Source organism: Antennarius striatus, chromosome 12 (genome assembly GCF_040054535.1).
Source record: "Antennarius striatus isolate MH-2024 chromosome 12, ASM4005453v1, whole genome shotgun sequence".
Classification (NCBI taxonomy): domain Eukaryota; kingdom Metazoa; phylum Chordata; class Actinopteri; order Lophiiformes; family Antennariidae; genus Antennarius; species Antennarius striatus.
The window spans coordinates 13,576,575-13,600,847 of NC_090787.1; the positions used below are offsets into that span (position 1 = coordinate 13,576,575).

The 24,273-nt window shown below is 39.5% G+C and overlaps 1 protein-coding gene across 3 annotated transcripts; it reads right to left on the minus strand.

The window, feature by feature from the left end:
- Positions 1 to 167: 167 nt before the first annotated feature.
- On the minus strand, positions 168 to 20,728 carry ppp1r9ala (protein phosphatase 1 regulatory subunit 9A-like A). 3 transcript variants are annotated; one of them, XM_068329486.1, is made up of 20 exons: positions 20,591 to 20,728; positions 18,097 to 20,108; positions 10,186 to 10,318; positions 9,587 to 9,707; positions 9,371 to 9,475; positions 9,003 to 9,135; positions 8,140 to 8,301; positions 7,941 to 7,994; positions 7,420 to 7,649; positions 6,491 to 6,587; positions 6,277 to 6,403; positions 6,031 to 6,182; positions 5,353 to 5,677; positions 5,212 to 5,269; positions 5,047 to 5,118; positions 4,740 to 4,941; positions 4,178 to 4,222; positions 3,216 to 3,332; positions 2,135 to 2,323; positions 168 to 1,350 (listed from the first exon to the last, which is right to left on the minus strand). In XM_068329486.1, exons 2-20 carry the CDS (start codon positions 19,960 to 19,962, stop codon positions 1,192 to 1,194), a joined length of 4,347 nt encoding a protein of 1,448 aa, XP_068185587.1. In that variant the 5' UTR covers positions 19,963 to 20,108; positions 20,591 to 20,728; the 3' UTR covers positions 168 to 1,191. The 3 variants fall into 3 exon arrangements, with proteins under 3 accessions (XP_068185587.1, XP_068185588.1, XP_068185589.1); XM_068329487.1 differs by lacking the exon at positions 4,178 to 4,222; XM_068329488.1 differs by lacking the exons at positions 3,216 to 3,332; positions 4,178 to 4,222.
- Positions 20,729 to 24,273: the final 3,545 nt, after the last annotated feature.

Genomic DNA, 24,273 nt, shown 5'->3' on the forward strand with positions numbered 1-24,273 from the left:
CAAGTAGGACGCTAAATTCCCTGCTTCCCTGATTATGCCTGCTTCCCTTCCATCACAAAGTAGGCTTTTGTTTATCATACCGGACTTAAGACTGTGTTGCTGTGTGGAGTAATCTGGTGCTTACTGTAGACAAACGACCACAGCAAGGAGGAAGAAAAAACGCCATAAAAAGTGAAAATTAGTTTATTGATGTTTTAGTGTAACAAATATTTGATTCAGGTGTGGAAAACAATTTTTCTAACATGTTGTATTCTATACAAAATGTGGAGTCGTGCTTGGGAAGGAGAGAGGAAGTCTGTCCCACCAGTCTTTAGATCCTCATCATCATAGGCACATCTCACCCTCCAACAATGAGGTGCATGCGGCCAACCTGCATGCTGCGTGTGTATGTGTATGTGTGTGTATTTACATGGAGCATAATGGGTACCATCTCAGCAAAGCATAGCCAGACTCAGCAGAAGCTGCATTTAACTCATCCCTGCTTGATTCGTTTGTTGCTTTTCATTCAGCAAAAATGGTGGCCTAGCTATTCTACTTAGTAGAAAAAAAATTAGATAGTATAAAATAAACAACGGTATTTAGGTTTAAAAAAGATATGCAGTTAATAGGCACATGTATAAAACTTATTTATACAGTTAAACCTCGTTGGCCTTTGAACCTTAAAAGGTAAATATAGTGCTTTTATCTGATCTGTACAAAAACATTCCTGCTGAAGAGTTTTACAATGGATACAGGAAAATTATACAAGTAGAATAGAAAAGGCTGGACAAGCAGTACACTTCTGATTCCATAGGTAAATATGTGCATGAATGCAACGACAACATTAGATCTGATAACAAGCTTTTTGTATGATTTTTAACTATAGCTTGAAGATATTTATTGATAAAAAAAGAATTCTGGAATCCTTTTTGGTCAAATACCCAACTAGTTTGACATTTCCCACCTTTCAGATAAAACAGTTTATGTAGAAACTTGTTAAAATATTAAAGACAAACAGTGATGAAAAGAGCAAAAGGACGTTTAAGGACATAAATCATAATCAACACATCAGCTGGCTCGACGACACGCCTGACAATCTTCCTTCCTGGTTATCGGCAGTGACGTGACATCTTGGGCACCAAAAGTATAAAGGGAAGCTTGTTCTGATGAAGTTCATGAGCTGCAAGAATTCAGAGCTCCAGAGCTGCTATCTCAGCAGAATGAGTCGCTGTTGAGTGGAAGTTTCCCACTGCGTCGAGCCTCCTTCTCTTTTTTCTCTCTCTGTTTCTCCATCTTCTCCTGAGCCTTACGCAGGTCCTTCAGCTTTTTCTTGATAGTTGAACGGTCACTCTGACTTGAAACACCAAGAGCCTGAAGAACAAATTGCACACATTTTAGGTAGAATTATACTGATATATAAATTCAACAGGACCAATGTAGCGAGAAATTAGACATAGACTAATCTAACCAGTCATAGATTTCATTCTTCACTATAAAAACAATTTAATACTATGACCTTTATATGAGGGAAAAATCAGAAAAACCATGAATGCTAAATTTATTACTCAAGTTAGCAAATTTTAAATAGGGATTATTCCTATTTTAGATACTGGAGTCTGCACATCTTTACAATGTTTTTGGAAAACTTAAAATTAAAATTCCACCTACTGTGTCCAGGAACGTTTTTGCCGTGTGACAAACGTTCTAATGGTTTTAACCTTCAACAATAACTAGGGCAATTAGGACTAAAAATATTAGAAGTGGAAAACAAGAACATGTATCTGATCACCAGCGCAGTTTTAGTCTAGCCCTACTTTAAACATTTTCATTCATTGAATATAAGTTTTTATTCAAAATGGACTGTATTGAGTCCCATTTACCTTTCATTTTGTCACTGTATATAAATCAAAGGTCACATAAAAGGGACACAGATGATTAAATGCTCACAATGTTAACCCATAATTGTCACACTTGTACCTGTATCTTTAAAATTCACTCAGTTCAAATTGTAACTTGAAACATAAATAAACTTTACTTCTGGCCACAAGATGGCAGCAAATATCAAATAAATTCTACATCCTTTAAAATTACCTTCAAACCATATTTTGGTTATTATGACTATTAAAGTCCATTTTTAGGTGATTTTTGCATTTACCTTCAACTTGTCACTGTCCAAAAACAACAGCTGCTGGCCATCCACTCCCTTAGCAGTGAACTCAGATGTGTATTGGTCCATATTCATGCCCATCAACCAGTGACAGACCTGTTGATTGGTCCATTCAGAGACAGGCCGGTTCTGCCACTGATAATCTTTTCCTACAGCTGGTGGTTCATCATCCAGAGTCTGCAGAATACACAAATAATACTAACTGAAAAAAATTAACATACTTTTATTTACCATTTTATACTCATTTCTCTGACCACCTCTGGGCAGGATTGTGAAAATTTGAATTTAATCACACCTTGCTCTATATTGTCCAAGAGTTTGGTGTCATATATTACTGCTATGGAGAAGAAAAAAAGCTATATAATCCTTGTCCAGAAAAAAGAAATTAATAAAATATTGTATATAAAACTGATATCTGCTGACGATCTTAGTCTGCCATGTGATGGAATAAATTACATGTGTTTGACAAATTGGTTCAGTGCTCCTAAATCATAGTAAACTGACAATGGTGAAATGGAGACGATGAAGAAAAGCTGTTCAAATTCAGGAGAGGGAGACAAAATTTACCGTTTGTGTACACGACAAACATACCACAAACAGAAACAATGTTAGGCTGTGAACCAAATAGTGCGATACTGAAGTTTCTCAAGCTAGCACTAAGAAAACAAACATGCAATGACAACAAAGTACCAAGAACATTCTCAGACGCAGACGAGTCTTCATACTTTGTTTCCAAATGAGACACTTGAAGCTATATCAGGAAAAAACAGAAGGTGAAACACCACTGAGCAGGCAGCAGAGCTGTCAGCGTTCTGTGGTCTGCTCAAGCTTGTAACAAACATGAAGCTCTGCTTAACAGTTCTAACAGAGGCACAATTAAAAACAGGCAACTTCACAGCTGACTCACAAAAACCCCAGGCCACGAAACACACATGCAGCTCTCCTCTGCTGTCACAATTTCATCTCAACAAATTAAAAAAGAAAGGTCAATGAGCATGCTTGAGAATGTGCCCCTTCAGATGCACCAGAACAATCCACACAGCTTTTGTGCAACAAAGAGAGAACTCACCTCACTGGAAGAGAAGATTAAAGTGTGTGAGCGCCCAGACAGATTGGGTTCAGCGACTAACCCAGAGGTGTCTGTACTGGGACAGGCGGGGCTAGAATCATCTATGACTGAAAAACTCTGGAACAAGTGGAACAAACAAGGAACGTATTTACTAAAGTAACACACAACCAGACAACAGTTCTACACTAGGAGACAGAACACCACAGGTCTAAAGGGCCGAGTGCAGTACCTGTTACAAAATAATTAGAACTATTTAAAACTATGGCAGCAAACCAGATGATTGATTTGAGCATTAGATGATCAAAAAGGCACAACGTTAACTATCTACTACGAAGAAAAATATTGAGAGCAAATCACAATTGATCCACCACCAACAGTTCACCAGCACTTTCTAAACTACAAAAACAAACACTACTTGTGTGGAAAAAACTCACATTTTAGGTATGAGGTAATGTTTTGACGCAGTCAAGGACAGGGTGTCATGACAAACTTATTAATCAGTAGTCCACTGTGGCTTGTTTTTAAGATGCACAAGGAGATTACATTTGAAGAGAAAATTATGTTCCGGCTACTGCACCAACTACGTACAGGCTCATATGACATTCAATTTTAAAATAGAAGATCAATTAAAATACAAAGAAAAATACAAATTAGCTATAAAAAAGTAACAGATAGTATAGACTTTAAACACAATCTCCAATCAATGGGTGCAACAAGCCCTGGAAGCTACATTAGGTTTCATCTGTTTGCTCTTACACAAGCCACAAGGTTCTCTAATTATGAATGAATGGAAAAAAAAAGATTAATTTCCTACAACACTACCACATACCTACTACAAAACAAACAGTGGATTATCCATAGGATGCATGGAGGTGAGACATAAATTGTAGAACTGCATTTGTTAGTATCTCCCAACCGTGTCATCTAACATCAAAGGTGAGATAAAAGTGTGTATACTGTACCAAATCTAATGAGCGACTGAATAAAGAGGACCAGGAGAGATTTGTCTGTTTGAAGGAAACATGTATGCAGTGAGATCAGCGTCCAGGAAGAAAAGCACTGAAAACAATTCACTTAATGCATGAACTTTTCATCGTTGTGGCTCAAACATCGCCTTGATCTCATTTAACAGAATTGTGAAAAACAAGCCCAACCGCAGCTAGCTAGGCCTTTAAATGGGTGCATTTGGTGTTTCACTATTTTGCAAAGTCATTGAAAAGCCACCATATATTTCCAGGACTGCTCTCTCTAATGATCAACATATGAATCCAGATTTTGGAGCCTTTGCACGCTTAAGCGTAATTGGAAAAATGGTCAATGAAGGCTTGTGGAAAAAGTACAGAATAATGCCAGTGGAGGAGAGACAATGACTGTTTTAAAGCTAGCCAATTCACAGTTGTGTACCTGCTAAGGTTAAATCTCAGTATAATTAATGTCATATTAGTTATTACAAACCGAATGAATAATAAAGCTGAACTGGATTCTAATATCCTCCAGTGTTTGCTGCTGCATCACGTTACATACTTTATTCTTGCGGTCCTGGTTTTGCTCACTGCTGGTCTCGCTTGTAGCATGAGGCAGACTACTGAGGGATGATGAGGGCTCTCGGTCTTTGTCCCGCTCTTTGTCTCCAAACCAGGAGAAGGGCATACAGGTGGGGATGGAGGTCATCGAATCTGCAGGAGACACGTTCCCTCCAGATTCCTCCAGTAACTCCGCCGACCCCCTTAACAGTGAAGAACGATTGAGACACAGTTCTTTATGCTTGACTTGACTCAACAAGTAATAGCCATAAGAAAAAAGAGGAAATATTAAATAACCAATAATATACCTGCTGTCCAAAGACGCTCTCATAGCCTCCTTGTCATGTTTTTTTCCTTTGCCACCTGACTTTCGAAGTCCTCTGTTGTTGAACAGTTACAATTATTTTTTATTCCATTAGGACAAAGACGGTGGTGAGACAGAAATGAATGAGTGAACACTATGGAAGACTTACCCAAAGTCTGGAAATCGTCGCTTAGGTTTTCCTGCTGATGAAGCCTCACTTGGTTCCTCTGAAATGAAACAAAAAGCAAGATTAGTAACAAGGCAACACAAAGCATTGCAATTACAAGCATAACATCTGAATCCTCATTACCTTTGTGATCTTTCCCCTTCCCTTTGGATTCTCTCTTCTTGACATTGCGCATGAATCCAGAGGGGGAATGTGTGGACATGGTTTCTTTTGGAGGGGACAAAGAAGGACTTCCACCGCTTTCAACACTTTCTCCCAGTGATGCTGACAGAGACGGGCTGCTGGCGAGTTCCGACTTACTCCCAGATATCCCTCCAGTCTCCCCTGGACTGTCTTTCTTTACATTCCCAGGATAGCAAACGGGCACTGGGATGGACAAACTCTCCTGGAGGGACCGCCTCCTTGTGGGAGATTCTTGCTCCTCATGATCCTCCTCTTCTTCAGTTTCCTGTGGAGAAAAAACTAATTATTTAGAAGGCTAATACAAGAAGGGGTAGTAGATGATTATACAACAGAAGTCTCTGCTCCCTACCTGTGGATGGCTGGACTGTGGATGTACACACTACCTTACCCCTCTTCATACAACAGTGTCAAATACTAAATTTAGGCGAAAAACATATTCTTGAATCCGAGCTATACCTTCAAAATTGCTGCTTCATTTGTTATAACTTGTAAAAGGCATGTTTTCAAAATGCTAGCCCAACATAAACCCCACCTTGTTCACTGAAAGTTTTTGCTCTTTTAATTGCAGTTAAATATTACAGAAAAGGGGCACACTGATCTGTGTGACTGGAGGCTCACCTGAGTGTGACCTGACGTCACAGCAAGGCTCTCCTTCAGTTTGCTGCGTGATGGTGGTTGTCGTTTGGCCTTCTGAGCCAGCAGGCCTTTTTCTCTGTGTGCACTGGTGTCCAGGCGCTCAGTCTCCGGAACCAACTCATTCCAGTCTCGTTCTACAGAATACATACATACATATATAAATCAAAAACTGTACACAGGTTTCAATATTGATAATGAGTGAAATAAAGTTCTATTATGTCTTTATACCTTGTAGAGAGTCGACAGATTGAGAGTTACTGATTGGGTCTTGGCTGCTCAATCTCTGACCTGCTGCAGAGTCCTGACCTCTTTGAGATTCCACAACTGAGGCATCTCTGGACTCCAGGGCTGTTAACTAAAAACAACAAGCTGTCACTAAGGTGTTGCTGGAAGCTCTGCGGTCCACTGTAACAATTTTTTTTGCTTCAAATTGGGGTCTTACCCTGTTCTGCAAGTTCTCCAGCTGCTCTTTGTACCACTTGTCCTTTTCATCCAGAGTTTTCTTCAGCTCTTCCTCTTTCTTCACAAAGTCTATCTCTCTGGGGAGGGAGCGAGGAAATGTGGTTTCAAATTAGCTCTGTAGCTGGTAAACATGTTCTCTTATGTAATTGTCATTAAATCACTAATTGTCCCAGTAGATGTTTGCCTTATAAAGACCAAGAAATGAATATCCAGAGGTTTTACCTGGGTTGAATATTAGTTCTTTTGTTACCAGCAAAAATGTATTTAGAAATTTATTTGAGCAGCTTCAAACTCAGAAAAACCATTGTACATTACTTTGATTTCTATAGATACAAATGACTAAGTATAATAATGAGGAGTGAACAATGCTACGGAAGCTTTCCTGACAGCTGTAAAAATCCAAATTGTTCATTGGGAACTGCCAGGGGGATGGGATTTTGTTTCCAAATATTTGAATAGTCATATTAAAAACTGATTACTGAACATGATTATAGTTTTGTCATGAAAACATCTTTCCTTTTTGTTTACCTGTACTGTACTATAGTGCTACCAGCAAAAGGTGCAAAGTGTTAGTAAGGGCTATAATTACTAGAAGAAGATATGAGACAGGACAGACAGTAGAGGCATGCTAACTTTTAAAAAGTCCAGTGTGGAATTCCCTTTAATGAATTCCAGAGGATGAGTGGCGTACTGGTTAAAAACAAATATGAGGATATAATAATCCCTGATTGTTCAGTGTAAAATACAGAACCAGTCAAACTCTTGGACACACTTCTCTGTAACTTTAAAATGCGACTGTCATTTTGACAATCATTTCTTGTTTTCAAACATAATATGCGTGATATGTACACACTAGCACAAGTGAACCACTGAATCCACGTTAGATGTGTTGTGAGCAGTGATACTCACTTCTGTTGGTAGTCCTTTAGCAGTTTCTTGGCTTTGTTGTACTTCTTGTCCAAGGTTTCATACTGGGTTTGAGTGTCAGCTAATTGTTCATTCACACCTTTACACAGATCCTGGGCTTCCAGCCAGTAACTCTCCAGCTTCAGGATTTTCTCATTGTTATCAGTGATCTTTTGCTCCAGTGCAGACTCCCTGGCTACCCATAATGATTTGTCCTCCTCAGATGCCCTTAGCTACATAGAAATAGGTTAGTTTGATTGGACAAATTCGATTTGGTTAGATATAATGGTAACAGTCTTATAGGTCAAACATAAGCACAAATGCTGTTGATAAAGTTCTATTCCTAAAAGGGAGCTTCCACATATATACCAAATAAATGAATTTTTTTCTGGTGTGGTTCATAATTTAGTTGTAAAACATCCATTTATATTTTCTGTATTGTATATCCATACTTTTCACTTGTATATTTTGTAAATAAATTCAATCTACTAATCAAAAGCCCCCCAAAAGTGTTTTGATCATACCTTTTCATTGAGTTGATTGATTTCAGCCATGGCCATGCTGTGTTTGAGCTGCAGCTAAATGACAGAAATGAAAAAAATAAAAAGATTTATTTTGCGAATCACTGCATTTTAAGAATTTTTGGTTGTTGGCACAAAAATACTAAACCTTACACATAAATCTGAAGGCACATACGACTGAAAGTGATTGTGTGGTTAATACCTCTTTGAACTTGAAGGCCATCTGAGAGCTGTCCATATTGGTGGGCATGAACAAAGACTCAAAATCAGGCAGCTCTAGCACCTCTGTGTTCTGCCCTGGAGAGAAGTTGGAGCTCAGAATACGCTCCTCTGCTCCATCTTCCTCTTCCTCATAGCGCTCCTCCTGAAATGTGTCATTATACACATAGTATCAAAAATTGCAAACACCAACACACCCAAAATGCACAAGTCCATACATGGCTTGTGTCAGCAACACACCCAGTGTCAAGTCCACTACAGTCCACATGGAGAACAACGTGTCATCATAACCAAACACTGGTAACCTGGCTGCCAGGGATTTAGCAACTAAAATTTACTGAATCAAACACATGTTCATTGAAAACATTGTCAGCACACCTAGACGTATACTCACACACTTTGCATTAAACAGGTCTTTTCAATTTGGCGTCTCCTTTATTTGTCTGCTACCGGCTTATGACTGCTTGAACTTCAGACAGCAAATATTTCACAACTAAGACTGGCGGGGATTGAATGAGTCGTTTCAACACAGCAGAATAATGACACATTACTCAGTCGGCTACACTTTACTTCCCATTGACCAAAATTGGATTTTACTGGGCAGGACAAAGAGACTAATGTTGTGTTCAAGTCAGTAACTGTGGGTAACAAAACAGTACAGTAGTAGTTTCTCTCATTCAATGTAATTTAAATCAGATATGGTGTTAAACTGTCCATCTAAATTATTTTAATGAATACGACATTCTATATAGATTATGATAGTGCCATTCATATGGGAATCTTTCCCATTTCTCCCATCCCCTCTACATAACATGACCCTGTTCTGAGGTTGAGCAGCGGCCTCACCTCCTCTGTAGAGTGCTCATAGAGGTCCTCCATGTGTTGCTGCTGCTGCTGGTTCTTCTCCTGCTCTAGAGTCTCACTTATAAGGCGGGCAACCTCGCTCTGTGACCCCGGCTTCTCTCGTCCAATCAGAAAGCTGTTTTTAGTTTTTTGGGAATCCAATGTGTTAATGCAACATACAAAAGAACTATTTTAAAATGGTTTTAAAAATAAAAGACTGATTTTCATCATATACAGGGATTATATTTCCCTATGACAAGTTATAGATATACATCAGCACTGTGTCGTTTCCTTAACTACAACAAAAAATAAAACCCTGGAAATGGACATGATATTTTCAACATGGTTGTTTTTAGAACCTGAGAACTCACCCCACTGTTCCTTTGGTGTTCTTCAGGACTGTAGCAGCAAAAAGCTGGGTGACACCCACCAGACTGATGCCATCCACCTCCACTATCTGGTCATTCACCTGTATGCTAGAGATGGGTGTAGGGCACAGTGAGCAAGTTTTGTGTAATTCATTATTCATTCATAAAACAACTTCACGGGGCAGTGCAAAAAAAGGATCCTTCAGTGCTTTAACTCACCGTCCATCATTCTCAGCTGCTCCTCCCTCTGTTATGGTTTTAACAAAAATCCCCAGCTTCTCCAAACCCTGGTCAGCTCCCACTCCCATTCCTATGATACTGATTCCAAGACCATTGTCTCCTAAATACAGAAAAACCACAAAGGTTTACATTAGTGGGATAAAAAAAATACAAATAGGCTCAGTTCCACGTCTTTATGCTCTCAACAGTCAATAAAGATGATGTATATACAGCATAAGTCAAATTGGAGATATTTCCCATTAAAGTGCGTCCAAATGGAAAGGTCTATCTAATACTCTTAACTGGTGCTTTAGATTAAAAATCAGTAACAGTGAGTTTGGAATGGACAAGCTATTTTTATATTTATGTGAACTACAGCTTTTAAAAGTAAAATAAAAAAAGTAAATATTTGTCAAATATCCTACACTCTTCATGCACAGAAACAAAAATACTGTTAAAAGGGTGCAGCTGTTTTTCCTTGTACAGCTTTCCATTGTGGGCAGCTTAGTGAAAATGCTGCCCAACCACCACCCCAAGGAAATGCTTATAATTGTAATAACATAGAGACAGGAATTTACCATCAGTTTTACTAAACTCACCTTTTTCGATCTCAACAGGAAACACATCCATCTTCTCCACTCTCTTTTCCAGCTCGTACTCAGCAGACGCAGCAACTGGATCCACGTCATCATTGCTCCGATCATACTCCTCATTGGAGAAGGTACTGAAAACCTGATGTTGACATAATGCAGATGCAGGTATATCATTACAAGGTATTCATTTGTGAGTTACAAATGAGAAAACTTACATTTATATTTTGTACATTTAAAAGTAAAATAATGGTGCTAGTGTGCTATTGGAGCTTACTGTCACAGCTATTGAGGGACAGTTAAACTCTTTGAGGACTACAGTAATCCCTTGTTACTCGCGGTTAATGCGTTTCAGGACCAGCGGTGAAAAACAAAATTCTGCGATATAGCGACGAAATATTTATTTTATTATTTACGGTAAGTTAAACATTCATGAACCCTCCCCACACTGATATTAAACCACCTTAATAAAAAGATATAAACCACCTAATATCTTTTTACCTTTTCCCATACTCTTATGGACAGTGTTTCTTTAGTACAAAGAAGTGCGCTGAGTTTCGTGAGTCTCCGGACACGGACGCTGTCAGCCAATAGCATGCGTGTACAGTATCACGTCACTACCTACTAAAAATCTGTGATGTAGTGAAGCCGTGCATCTTGAAGCACAACTAAACAAGTGATTACTGTATTTACAATGAAATTCTCTCCATCATTCAATGACTTTGGCAACTGCTCTCACAATAACATTTAGCTGAGTCCATCATCTCTGAATATTCAATGGTTTCTAAAAGCACAGACTGTAACAGCAACACCCGCTGTTGATTTTTTGTGGCTTAATCTAATTTTCACCAAAACAAAGATGCGTTCCCAAGACATACTCATCAGAAGTTTTATTAGTTATAAAAAGTCATGAACTTTGCAGGCACACCTTTCAAAGCAATGGATATGTCCCAGAGGCTGTTTCCATGCTGTTCATACTTTGGAAAGTAGGGCACAGCCTGGGAAAGTATTGCAATGGATGTAATGAAGATGCCCAAAAAGAAATCAAATAAATATGACTGTAAATCGTTTGCCATGAGAAAGTTTTATGTAATTAGGTAAACATTTCCACTTTATGCACTGGAGTGTGAATCTTACAGTCCCGATTAGATAATGTAACTAATCAGGACTGTAAGATTCAACCAAACACTACCCTCCTCTGACTTTCTCTGCTCACTATGGAGCCTTTGGCCAAAACAGTCAGATAGTCAGCTTCCAGGATAACCGTGTGAGATCAGCCTGCATTCAATTCATCAAAGTGAACTCTATTTCTGCTTAACAAAATCCAATGATTTAAGTCATTTATCAAAGTGGAATTATGTTGTGCTACTTGGAAGCAGGACATACATATACTGGACATTCCTCCCCAACCTACTGAAAAAGGATCAGACATGAAGATTATGCAGCTCTATGGTACAGACAGGAATGCTATTCAATGGCATTGACTCATCAACCAAAGTGAGCCTTCCTCACTTGCTAAAGCTTCCTCCCCCTCCTCCTCTTTATATCCATAGGTTTAAAGGCATACTGTATTTTTATCCAGTAAGACAAAACTACACAAGAAGGAAGAAGCCGCACATTGCATCAAAAAGTTTAAAATACCACATTAGTTACTCAGGAAGTTGCTCTTCTAGCAGTCTTTATCCCATTCTTCCAAATAAGCTTAGAAGGTTCTATAAATAGAACTGACAACGCCAACCAAATTCCAGTTAGTTAAAAAACGACTTGCATAACTACAGAAAACAGAAATGTCATTTTTGATGAAAGATACCTTTTTATTCGCATACTGGGGAATGCAGACCTAACTCATCAAGGGTTAAACATGTGGGCTAATTTAGGCATCCTCAACTCAATATTTGCTGAGCAGCACCAATTCCGACTAGTTTCTCCCCGTTACCCCGATTGCTGAATGCACCTCCGACTCGCCTGTTGCCATGGACTCCCAGGCCTTTTCGGAACAATGTTTGGTTCCTTGCTGAAATCTAATCACTCAAACACTGTTTTCACCTCAAGAAAGACAATCACTCTCTCTCCTCATTAGCCTTTCATCACAAGGAAATCCAAACCTACAACTCACCGTTATTAGCCTCTCTGGCTACCGTAAAAAAACAACAAAAAAACAAAAAACAGTAACATCAGCAAAAACCCAGTCAATGAACTGTTACGTTAAATGTTGGCTAAAACTTTATATAGTAATGTCGTCGGTCACTGATGATATCTGAATGATGATAAGGTAAATGATGTTAGCTGAAGATTATCTAGTAATATGGAAAATCTTTGCAGGAATTTCCTGCATTATAAGTGCCAGTTTTGCTGGAATTGTCAAAATTATGCGTGATAACCACAACTCACGGAAATTCAATCCCTGCTGAGGGTATGCTTTAGGTCAATAAATTACTACTCCATCTTCATATTTCCATTTCCTCCCAACAGTATGAATGGGGTTATTTTCCATCTACTTTCAACAGCTGAAGTGGTCTACCCTTTGTACATGTGCTAACACGCAGATGTATACATGCCTACACCCTAACTGAAACCCCATCATTCTCCTCCGCATAACAGAATACCAATGTGGGAAATGAGTCAGCAGCTGCGAGGAAAAGCAACCTAGAGAAATTTCTTACTAGTAACAAATGAGGGGACTTTATGTGAGAGATGATAATGGAACGGACGTAAAAAAAAGGCATATCAAAATCAAAAAGACAAATCAAAACACACTGAGGGACCAACATGGGGGAGTACTACAGTCTGACTGAGTTCTTATGAAATAGTGAGACCTAAACTTTCAGATCCTGGGTAAACATACCACAAAATAAAGCACATACACAGCTTCTTGTAGGTTGACCTTGGTTTTGTTGACTGATAACTTTACACTGAGTGAGTTTGGCTGAATAACACTATTTATTATTTCTAATTTGTGAACTTGAGCCAGAAGAGGCAGCCTGAGGAAAATACCCCAATGGAATCAAATTTCTAAAGTACCGCTAACATAAACAGGCGGAACGGGTTTATTTATAAATGGTGAACAAAAGCTACTTTTATCTTCCAAGAGCTGCTGAAAAGCTAGACAATAACTGTTAACTTTCAGGGAAAACACTATTGTTCATCTTCAATCACAAAATGAAAGCAGCGGCAGTCACACTCAGCCCAAGACTCATCCATTTCTAAGTTGTTTAATGACCTACTTTGAGCTGACTACATTAGTATTCTATCCCACTTTGCTGGATAGTCACCCGCCTGCCCAGGTGGCTGGAGGGAACACAGATCCTTTAATGGGAAGGCCTGTCTGCTTGTTGGACGAGGGTGGAGTCGTGTCAAACATTCCTCCGGCCAGGAGAATACCCATCATGCAGGAAATGGAAAGCATAACATTATGGGATGGGTTGGCTACAGAGAGCCACAGTCAAAATACCCCCCCTCCCCACACACACTAATCACATCAAATTGCTGACTTGTTCATAATACTGAATATTAAATTTAAGCTTTATATCAGGAGCAAGGATAAGGAAAAACATCAAATCATTCTCACTATCTATTTTATTCTTAACCTCAATTCATGTAACTCTTCAACTGATTCTGCTGATTCTAAATTGTATCTGGCTATCTGTTCTTTTTATGTCTGTAAACTTTCTGCACGGGTGATATGTTGACATAAACTTGTGACCTGATGCAGACAAAAGCAAATGTATGTGTAAAATCTAGTCATTTAGAGCAGTGTAATCATCTACACAAACAAAAAATACTGGATTCTCTCAGTAACTCAGCATGGACCCAACAATCCTTTACCACGCCCTGTGTGTTCAAGAAGGGACAAAGTGCTGGCTCAACCAATAGCTGCGGGTGTTTCATCATGTGATTTTGCAGGGGTGGGGCAAAGCAGCAGGTGTAGATCCTGGTTTCAGATGGTTTCCTTTCGTCGCGGTTAACTATTTCTTGACTCCTGTCCTCATATGCAGCATGATTCACAAAATCCAAGGAAACCTCTCTAAAGAGCCTTGAATGACTGCAGTCTTTGTTTCCAAGCAGATAACACTTCATGGAGAGATTGTTAATTATTGAATAACTCTTGGCTCTTTGACAAGCAATCGAGTTCAGTATGAAACTGAAAGTATAAAAGTCAAACAAGTAAACTAATAAAAGTCCTCTAAGTTTAATGTTTCTCTGGGAGAGGATATGCCTTGACACACAGATACAATTTTACAGGCTTGGTTTTTAATTTCCCATTCAGAACAAAAATATTTGTATATAAGCATGGCTTATTCATAGAACTATACAGACTAATTCTATCTGCCTTCAAAGTTTAAGTGCTCTTCATTAATTCATTTAGTCTTTCAACTGTAACAAGGGTGACACATCTCCTGAACACTACTTCACTTCATAAAGACCTCTAATCCGCACAAGACACCTCTGTCAAGATGACTCTGGTTACGTAGGGACTTAATCTTGTGTGAGAGAAGCACAAAGCACTTCTTCTCTCCCAGTTTGCAATGGCTCAATTGTGCACTCTCCTCATGCCAGCACCGACAAGCAGACTGTGGAGAATCATGCAGCGTTAGCAGGAGGCCATCATTAGCCAGGCTACAGGTAGAAAGATTGACTGAGGGAGATGGGTGGGAATTAACTGGCTGATACACATATCACATAAGGTTCAATCAACAGTTTTAATTTAAGCCATTGTAAGATTGTTTTATTAAATGGGAAAATTGTAATGACTCTAAACATAATGACATCACAGTCATACTTTTCACATGCCTGTTATGGTTTGAGCTCAAGTTCTATGGCCGGAGCAACAACAAAAACAGTTTGGCTGTGAGGTTATATCTGTGCCAAAAACCTTAAGTTTATTAATACTGTACCTGCTTTACTGCAATGTCTTATTCTGTAGTGTTGAGTCTGACAAATACACTATAGCATTTACAATTGTTGCCAGTCAATGCAATGTGTGGATTGGTCGTGTCAAGTGTAAATATTGAATTTTAGGGAAAAAAAATTCTGTACAGTCAAACTACTGGTATAGGGTGGCACGGTGGCGCAGTGGGTAGCGCTGCCGCCTCACAACACGGCGGACCCAGGTTCGAGTCCCGCCCTGTGCGGAGTTCGCATGCTCTCCCCGTGTCTGCGTGGGTTCTCTCCGGGTTCTCCGGCTTCCTCCCACCTCCAAAAGCATGCGCTTCAGGTTGATTGGCCGTTCCAAATTGCCCGTAGGAATGAGTGTGTGTGTGCATGGTTGTGTGTCTTGGTGCACTGGCGTCATGCCCGGAGCGTCCCCCGCCTCACGCCCTATGCCGCCGAGATAGGCTCTGGCTCCCCGTGACCGCTGCGGCGGATACAGCGGTGGTTATCTGAAGATGACTGGCTGATGAAACTACTGGTATCTCAAACAAAATTTTCCCATTTATTAATAACTAAAATAATTTTAACCCATTCCAGCCTTGCCAAAAAATCCTAAACCTCCTAAATCATGTAAAGAAAAACATTTTTATAACTAGTAGATATGCTTACTCTTCCTGTGCATAACTTATTACATATAAGTTACATAAACAATGATGTACGAAAAGAAACACAAAAGTCACGAGCGACACGAGCACACGCAATATACGACACGAGCACACACAATATACAACAAGTGCGAAACAATGAGATGTGATCTTAGCTGATTTAACCATCCGCAAACTAGTGGTGGTGTCCCAAAACACGACTCGTAAGTCGGATTTTTGCTCATAAGTCGTACAAAATATGGATGGAGGGACGGCTTGCATTCCAAAAAACTTGTATGTTGTCACTCATATGTCCAGGTACTACTGTATTTGCTTTTGACATTGTTTTGGTCAGGTGTAATGTGGCTTCTGTCCTGACATTATGTTTGCACAAAATAATTCTGGTATATGTGTTGCCCTCTGCTGACTTGGGTCACATTTCTGAATGCTGTTTGATGCACTTCGTGGTGGAGTCCAGTACCCATCAAACCTCCAGGGCATGAACTACTGGAGCAGTATGCCACGACCAACACCCACGGAAACTTTAACTTAACATGAACATGGGTGAAATGTACATAGAAACTTCTACACAGATTTCACAATTTCAAATCACATTTAGAGTTTCTCAATACCTAACACTACTGTAATCATGCAAAAACCAGATTCAGAACGGCTTCACCCTCCAAAGGAGAGAACAAATCAGCTTCATGTATCAAGGAAGGTAAATGATCGTTTTTGAATTTCTTCCATTGCTACCTACATACTCACTCTGTAAAGTTATCATCACAGCCCATTTGCTAGCAAAACATCAGTATGGTATCTAAAAACACTCAAGTGGTGTCATGCCACTGTCATTTTTCTGCAGTGTCAACAAACATTGATGGTGCAGAGAAGTGTCTTCATTGTGGCACATTTGTCTGTCTGTGTTAAAAGGTCTGGTACCTATATGATTTTGTGAACTGCAAAGCTTTTTCTGGATGACAGCTCTACTGAATTTTTGAGGAGACACACTGTGGTTTGTGGCCCTCCACTCCAGGTCAGCTTCTGGTCCCCTCTCCCAGGACCCCCTGCCAGAATGACTGTGATGGGATGATCCACACCCAAAGATAACAGTGCTTTTTAAGGCCTGGATAAACACTAAGCAGTTCACAAGCTGGGGAATGCACTAGGGTGATTTGTTTTCCTTGTCTTCGCAAAATGTTGATAGATATGATGATGATGGAATATCTATGGTGGAAGATATCACCTCCACTTCCTTAACAATCCTTCATTATCCACTAGCAATTTTTATGTCACACAATGCGAAGAGGTATTCAAAATGATTCTGAAGAATTTAAAGTTCCTAATCCTAAAGCTGGAAAAAATCAAACATGTCCAGCTTCATGATAAGAAACAAGATGGATTAGAGTTGCACTACAAATAAAATATAACCCTAACACTTGGCAGCTTTACTTGAACTGTTAAAGAAAAATCTCAATCAGCACGTATGCTGGTGATACTAACTACACACAGCACATTTGGAAATATCCCTGGCAAGCTCAGTTACGTATAAAAACACCAACAGAACAATTCAAAATGTAAAGACCTAAAAATTTTGTAATATTAAACGTTGTCAGACAAACCCAACTAGGATTATTTCCTGAGTGAAGACATGTTAGATATCTAGAAACAAAAATGGGACCCAAAACAAAAAAACTGTGCCTCGTTGCCTCCATTAAAAGGTTCATATTTGTAAATTGACAATTAAATGAAGATTCTCTGGCAGTAGTACGAACACTTAGTCATGATCTGTGCAAGAAACCATACAGGAGAATAAAATCTCTTCATCCATATTAGAGAGAATTTAAAAGTCCCCCATGAGTAACAGATGATTCACAAACTCAATGTGTAAAGTACCCATGATGCAGTGCAGTGACTCAAGGTTTCCCATGATTTTCACTATACAGCTTTTTCATGCATCTCCAACTGCTGCCCTCGTTCAGCTGTGGTCCTGCTTTCACAAGCTCTTATGCTATGTCAACAATATTTCCAAAAATACCACAACTTTGCTACCTTATGTCCCTGAAATTCCCCCATTGTTCCTGATCTCTTGCAGGGCTAATACAGTAGGAGAGGCTACCTCCATCTAGTGACTTTCATTAAATAACTAACCCCTTATAAATCACTTAACTATGACACCCCTGGGTAATGATAGTTTAGCAGCTGGACGTCAACATGCCTGAAAAAGAAACTAACTCCCAGACTCCACTAATTTGTTTTGTGTCTAGAGGGAAACACCCGAGACAGACACAGTTGCTGAATCAGTGAGATGGTGATTTATAATGGCATTGCTACACAATATGCTATAAATGCTGAGTTGAGCAGAAAGAGTTCATATGTAAACACTAGAATGCAAAATACTTACCAGAATAGGGTCTGTGGAGAACTTAATTTTCCTCTTTGGAGGGGGTCCCTCCTCATCTGACAGACCAGGTGCCTTGTAACAGACAACATAGTCCCTATACATTTGATCTTCATCCTCCTCCTCCTCTTCTTCTTCTTCCCTCAGGAGCTGGTCCATATCTCTGTCATCCACAAATGCTGCATTCTCGATACCGTACACCACTGGTGAAACCGTGTCCAGGATGTTCTGGCCCACCTGCTCCTCCAGCTCACTTTCATCCTCCGCTATTTCATCATCTTCTTCATGGTTCATGTACTCATCTTGACTTACAATCACACCGTCTTCCCTTTTATCCTTTCTTAATGCAAAAGGTTCATTGTCCTCCAAGAGTCTACCTTCACCCATAGTCTCTACAAGTCTTTGTCTCTCTTGTGCAGCATGACGAGGAGGGTTAAAGTTCAGTTTCTCTGGGGAAATGATTCTTTTCAGATCTGTTGGTAGGCCCTTTGAGTTTTTCACTTCATGCTCCTCAAATACATGATCCTCACTGTTGCCGTCCTCATTCTCTTCACTCTCTGAGGACTCATTCTGGACCACCACTCGTTCTGCCCTAACCATCCCCACCTTTCTGGAGTTGAGTGATTGGGTCTGGCAGGGCTGCTTGTCCTTGGTAGGACTATGAACCACAGCATCATTACTTCTACCTCTTTCAGCATGTTTAGGGATTTTTGTGTTCTGAATCCTGTCAGCTGATGGAAGAGGCTGCTTCACATCCCTTGGAGGTGGACTTTGTGGTTTGCTTCCATCTCCACCAGAAGACGTTTTAGTAAATCCATCACTAGATGATGAAGACTGTTTGTAGCCACAGCTAACCGGGCTTGTTTGCACTTGTGAGTTAGGTTTGTTAGTGAAGTCAGTTGGAGAAACATATTTGTAAGTTGGGCTGGTTAATGTGGGTTTGGACTCAGTACTAGACCCTAAAGTCCCTGCTTTATTAATGACACAAGTGGTCTGTGACACATTTTTGTTAGTGGCATCAGGTGTGGAGTTAGTGGCTTCTTTAATGGAAGACTTGTCTGAACTGTCCCTCAGTAAACATTCAGTGGTACTATGTTTTTTAGCAGACACAGTTTCTTCTTTTGGAGCAGCTGTGTAGTCTTCTGAGTCAGTATCTGTCATATAATTCCCCAATCGTTTTGATATAGGTCCTGCATTCAGTGACACTCTTGAGACATGTCTTCTATCACCGTGAGGCTTCTCATCCGGTTGATTTTCAGCTGTTGAAGTTTGCTCTGATTTGACAGAGGCGTCAAAGGATCCTGACACCCTTCTTGTACTTTTTCCCTCATCAGAGGCACTTCCGAGAGACAAACGGGTCACAACTCTGTTTGCAGACTGCTTTTCAGCTGCAGGCTGATCTTTGATGCCTCTTTCGAATAGTTTTCTGGTCACAGAAAACTTCTCGGCCAGAGCAATTTTGTCAATCTCGACATCTTCCCCCTTGGATGTTTTCTCTAAATTGTGTGATTCTGGGCTTGTAGCACTATTGAAGTTAACTTTATGAGTGTTGACTGGGAATTGCACCTTTGTTGGAGACACCTGAGGTGAGTCAGGCTTTACAGTTACTTTCCCCTCTTGGCACTCCTGTTGCTGACCATCCATCTGTAAGAATATGTTCTTGATCTTGTTCACTCTAGTGCCAAAGGGTCTTCCCCTTGAGTCCTCCCGATTGTCACTGGAACCATTTGCATATGATTTTGCGGAACCCTCAGATTTTGGCCCATCAAAAGAGCACTTGATGGCGTGGAAGTCAGACTTGTATGCATTTCGATGAGGGGACGCGCTCCTGAGGGTCCTCTCGGATCCTTTACTTTCCGCTTTAATCATTTTTTTGGTTTATGACAACGAACCTTTTGGAAAAGCAGGGGTTGGAGAGCCCGTTGTTTGTTGGTTAACCACTATCAGTCAGCTTTACACCAGCAGTCCATGGGTCCAGAGGAGAGTCAGTGTCTCAACAATCACAGTGAAGCCATCTACAGAGCAAAGTACATGGAAATATTGTTAGACAGAAATCAGCTACTTTTAAGACATAAACTTCTTTTATTACGCATTAAAACAGAAAATATCGTAAATTATGTTGTGTGTTATTAATGGGAACACGGAGTAAAGTTATCAGGTGAGAGTTAGAGGGTTAATAGCGTCAGCGCTGTTGTTACTGGCGTTAGCTAAATAACCACAACTGCTAACCGTGAAAGTCACCAAAACCGGTTGGGAACTTTTACTGTACGTCGTTTGTCCAGTAACACAAAGTAAGTGTTGCTGGAAAAGTCAAACCGAACTTTAAGAAGGAAAACAAAGTTGTACTTTCAGAGCAAACAGTTCAATAAAGCCCTGGCGGTCGTTCTTCAGTCAGAAACAATTCATTGTGGCATTTCAAGAACGACTCGATGAAAATGTTCTTCAAGGCTTCACACACACCGCCAAACAGAGGGGAACACACTCGTAGGACTCTCACCTTCTACTTGCTTCACCTTCTCCAACGCTGAGTCTCGTCCAATTCACATGTTTACAGTATCAAACTTGTGCCTTCTTCGTGTGAACCGCCATCATTCCCTGCTCCGGCTGCGTTGTCCTGCCTCCTCCTTGCGCTTCCAAACCTGTCGCGGGCTGCGCACGCGCACGACTCTCTCCGTGTCCCGCGCGCCGTGACCGAGAACAGAGAAAACGGGAGCGCGCGTACATTCCAGGACCGTAACCAGCGCGCCACTCAACATCGCCTCCCCTCTTCCTCCATACCAGAGCACACACACACACGCACACGCACACGCACACACGCACGCACACATACCCAGTGCCATAACACTCATAGTATAAGAACATGTACTAAATCTTGAGTTTCATTGGCATCCTTTTCTCTTATAGTATCTTATAATTTAGGAGACACGACTGATTTTTACACAGTAAGTTTACTTGTGGTAAAGGCTCACTATTTCATTTTTTAACAATTCATTTCTTCATTGGCTCTGAAGGGAGTCCTGGACTCAGTAAATTAGTACTTATTCAAGAGTTGGTGGAAGTTATGTGATCACCTGTGTTTGTTTGCTTTTCCTTAAGATACATCCAAAAAAATTTTGGGATTTATTTTTTCCAAAACAAGGAGATGTGAATTTTAATATTGCAAAATTGAAACGGAATTGGTAATCCTAGTTCACCCAGAATCCAGATCAAATTATTCAAGGATGATCTAAAGGCTTGTGGGACAGATGAGACATATTTAATGTTTTTTTTTAAATCCAATTCTCCTTTTTAACAATGACCCTGCCAAACAACTAACCAATGTTGCAGTGGTGCAGATATCCCTCCTGAACCACAACTGTCATCCACAGTCTCTCCATCACTTAAGCACTTCCCAATTGTTCGCTATAAACTTGACTGATACAATATATATGTAAAGAAGAAGCTACCTTCCTTTCCTTTCCTTTCCTTTCCTTTCCTTTCCTTTCCTTTCCTTTCCTTTCCTTTCCTTTCCTTTCCTTTCCTTTCCTTTCCTTTCCTTTCCTTTCCTTTCCTTTCCTTTCCCTCCCCTCCCTCTGGTATGAATATTCTGCCCTAGATAATTGAATATGAATCATATGCAAAGTGATTCACATTTCCAAATATTTCATATCTGTGTTAACAAGATTGCAGCACTTTTTTGACTTTAAAATGAAGGCAAATTCAAACATTTCACATTTAGATTCTGTAGTCCTGATCTTGTTGAAAGGATGAAAGGACAACAGGAAAAACATTATGATCTAACAGAGACACTGTTAAAACTCAATCATTGTGTTGTTATTATGAACACTTGGTACAAGTGGGATGTATTAAATAAAAAAACAAAAACAAAGCAGATGTAATAGTTGAGGTCATTTCACACAAAAGTACTAAAAAAGTACTAAACATAAAAAAGGAAATGCATAAAAAAATATAAAGGCCAAAGAAAATTTTTTTTGATGGAAAATGAAGGCAACATGTAATGATGAGACAGCGCTGGGTGGATGGCTACTGGAAGACTTTCTGGCCTTTAATCCAGTGTTACAGTATGTCTCTGACAAGTTTGGTCCAGCTCTGTTGAACATGTAATTAAATGTTGCGTCACAAGTGTTCTTTAACAGCTTGTGATTTCAGACTGTTGTCAAAACAGGCACAGTAGACCCGCAAAAAAATTTGTTCATATTACATACAGCAGGTGTCTTTTATGTAATATTACATTTAATGTTAAATTAGTATTGTTATCAAGAGAGATTATATAACCTGTGTATATTTACACTCTGGGATTCTTTCCACTTGTGTATATTTCTTTGCCAGTTCATTGTCCTCAAATTAACTGTTCATGTGATGTTTACAGAACAGTTAACATGGCATTCATAATTAGAATCAGCAGGTCTCAAGTGATTCAGTTCACTTGAGAACTGTTTGATTCCACAAATAAAATTCTCTGCTTGTATACAGAGATGAAAAATTCACATCTCTTATAATATCTAAAAGGTCTCTTTATAAGAATACATTCTGTAATTTTGATAAAATACTTCTTAGTTGGCCACACATTTTAGGTTATATCATAGTATAACCTGTTTAGAAAGTCTATATTGATATGGTTGATGTCATATGGTAACTTTTGAGTATTCAGTTTTAGCTAACCAGGTTGGAAACTAATCCTGTAGAGAATTACATAATAAAATGCAAATAAGGGAGTAATTATTGATAAATGTGAACCAGACTGCAGCGAGAGCCTCAGCAGATGGTAATCTATTTAGAAGGCATTTTTGTGAGCATGCAAAAATGTGGCTTGCCTACAGTCTAATCTCATCTACATTTTAAATTTGATATCATGAAATATTGACCCCAGAAATACGTTAACCCTGACCTTTTCCTTCCAAAGATCAAAACCTTTCATCTGTGGTTGTTTGAATTCCTCTGGGATCATGTTAGGTGAATCATGCCATGTGTTGGGATAATTCACTCAGCATCATGGCAGTAAATTAGTGTTTTAAAACATTCAGAGAGAGAAAGCGAGTGAGAGAGAGATGTTTCTGGAAAAAGTTCTGAGGCATTTCCCCTGGACCTATCCACTCTGGCATTCCCCTGAGACATGATTATCTGATAAGTGTCATTTTATATGCTATAGCATTATGTTGGTCACTTGATTTCACCACACAATACTGCTTTCTATAATTTTCTGTATTAATTTTTCATGTAAATCCATTTCCTTTTATCTGTAGGAAGTGAAAAATCAGTCAGTAACAGAGCATGTGGTTTTAAGCATGATTTCTTTTTACCTTGGAATTTGGACTTTGTTCTATAAGAATTTAAAAAATGTTCTTCTGACCAGAAGAAGCAAATACTTTTTATTAGTTTGACTTAAAGCGATACCTTGTAACTAACAATTATAAATATCGCTCCACATGGGCATCCCTATCTGAAGATGTAGATCATACACACATATTTATTGATATGTTCAGGTATTCAATATTTCCAGTATACCAGATCGTTTCCTAGCAACCTTTGGTCTTAAAAGGGAAATATGCTCAGGGTTTTCTCCCAGTGGTAACAATAAACGCTGCAGTTAAAGCTCAGGTCCTTATAACAGCCTCTTAAACTGCACTGAATGAATGACATACCACACTGAAACAGGAGCAGGTGAAGTGTGGGTCATGGTGGCCTGTGGAAACAATGAGACCATGTCAAACTCAGTCCAACCAACCACAACCAAGAGAACAAAACTGTTTCTGCATACGGTGATATTCTTTTTGACAAAAACAGTGTGATGTTGAGCATTCACCACTGTCATATAGGGATGATTTTTAGTATGACAACCAGTTCTATTGCTTTTGCTTGCAGTGGATACAAACGTCATTTACAACATAAATGTCCAAACACAGATGCAGTTAAATAGTTAATTTGAGGGAGGAACTTGCAGCATACTGGACATAATCGCAAAGGTGTAATAGCAAAGGAGTAAAGTGCATGACGATATCATTGTTATGTGTCGGTCTGTTGCTGCTGAGCTGATGATATGCACTATTACAGGAATGTGTGTTTTGTGTTGTGCATGTCCGAGCATGAACTCAACCCTGCTATTCATCTTAATAAGAACGGGGGCAAACATTCTACCCATTCAATATATGAACATGTGTATTCTTCACTGTTGGAACCTTA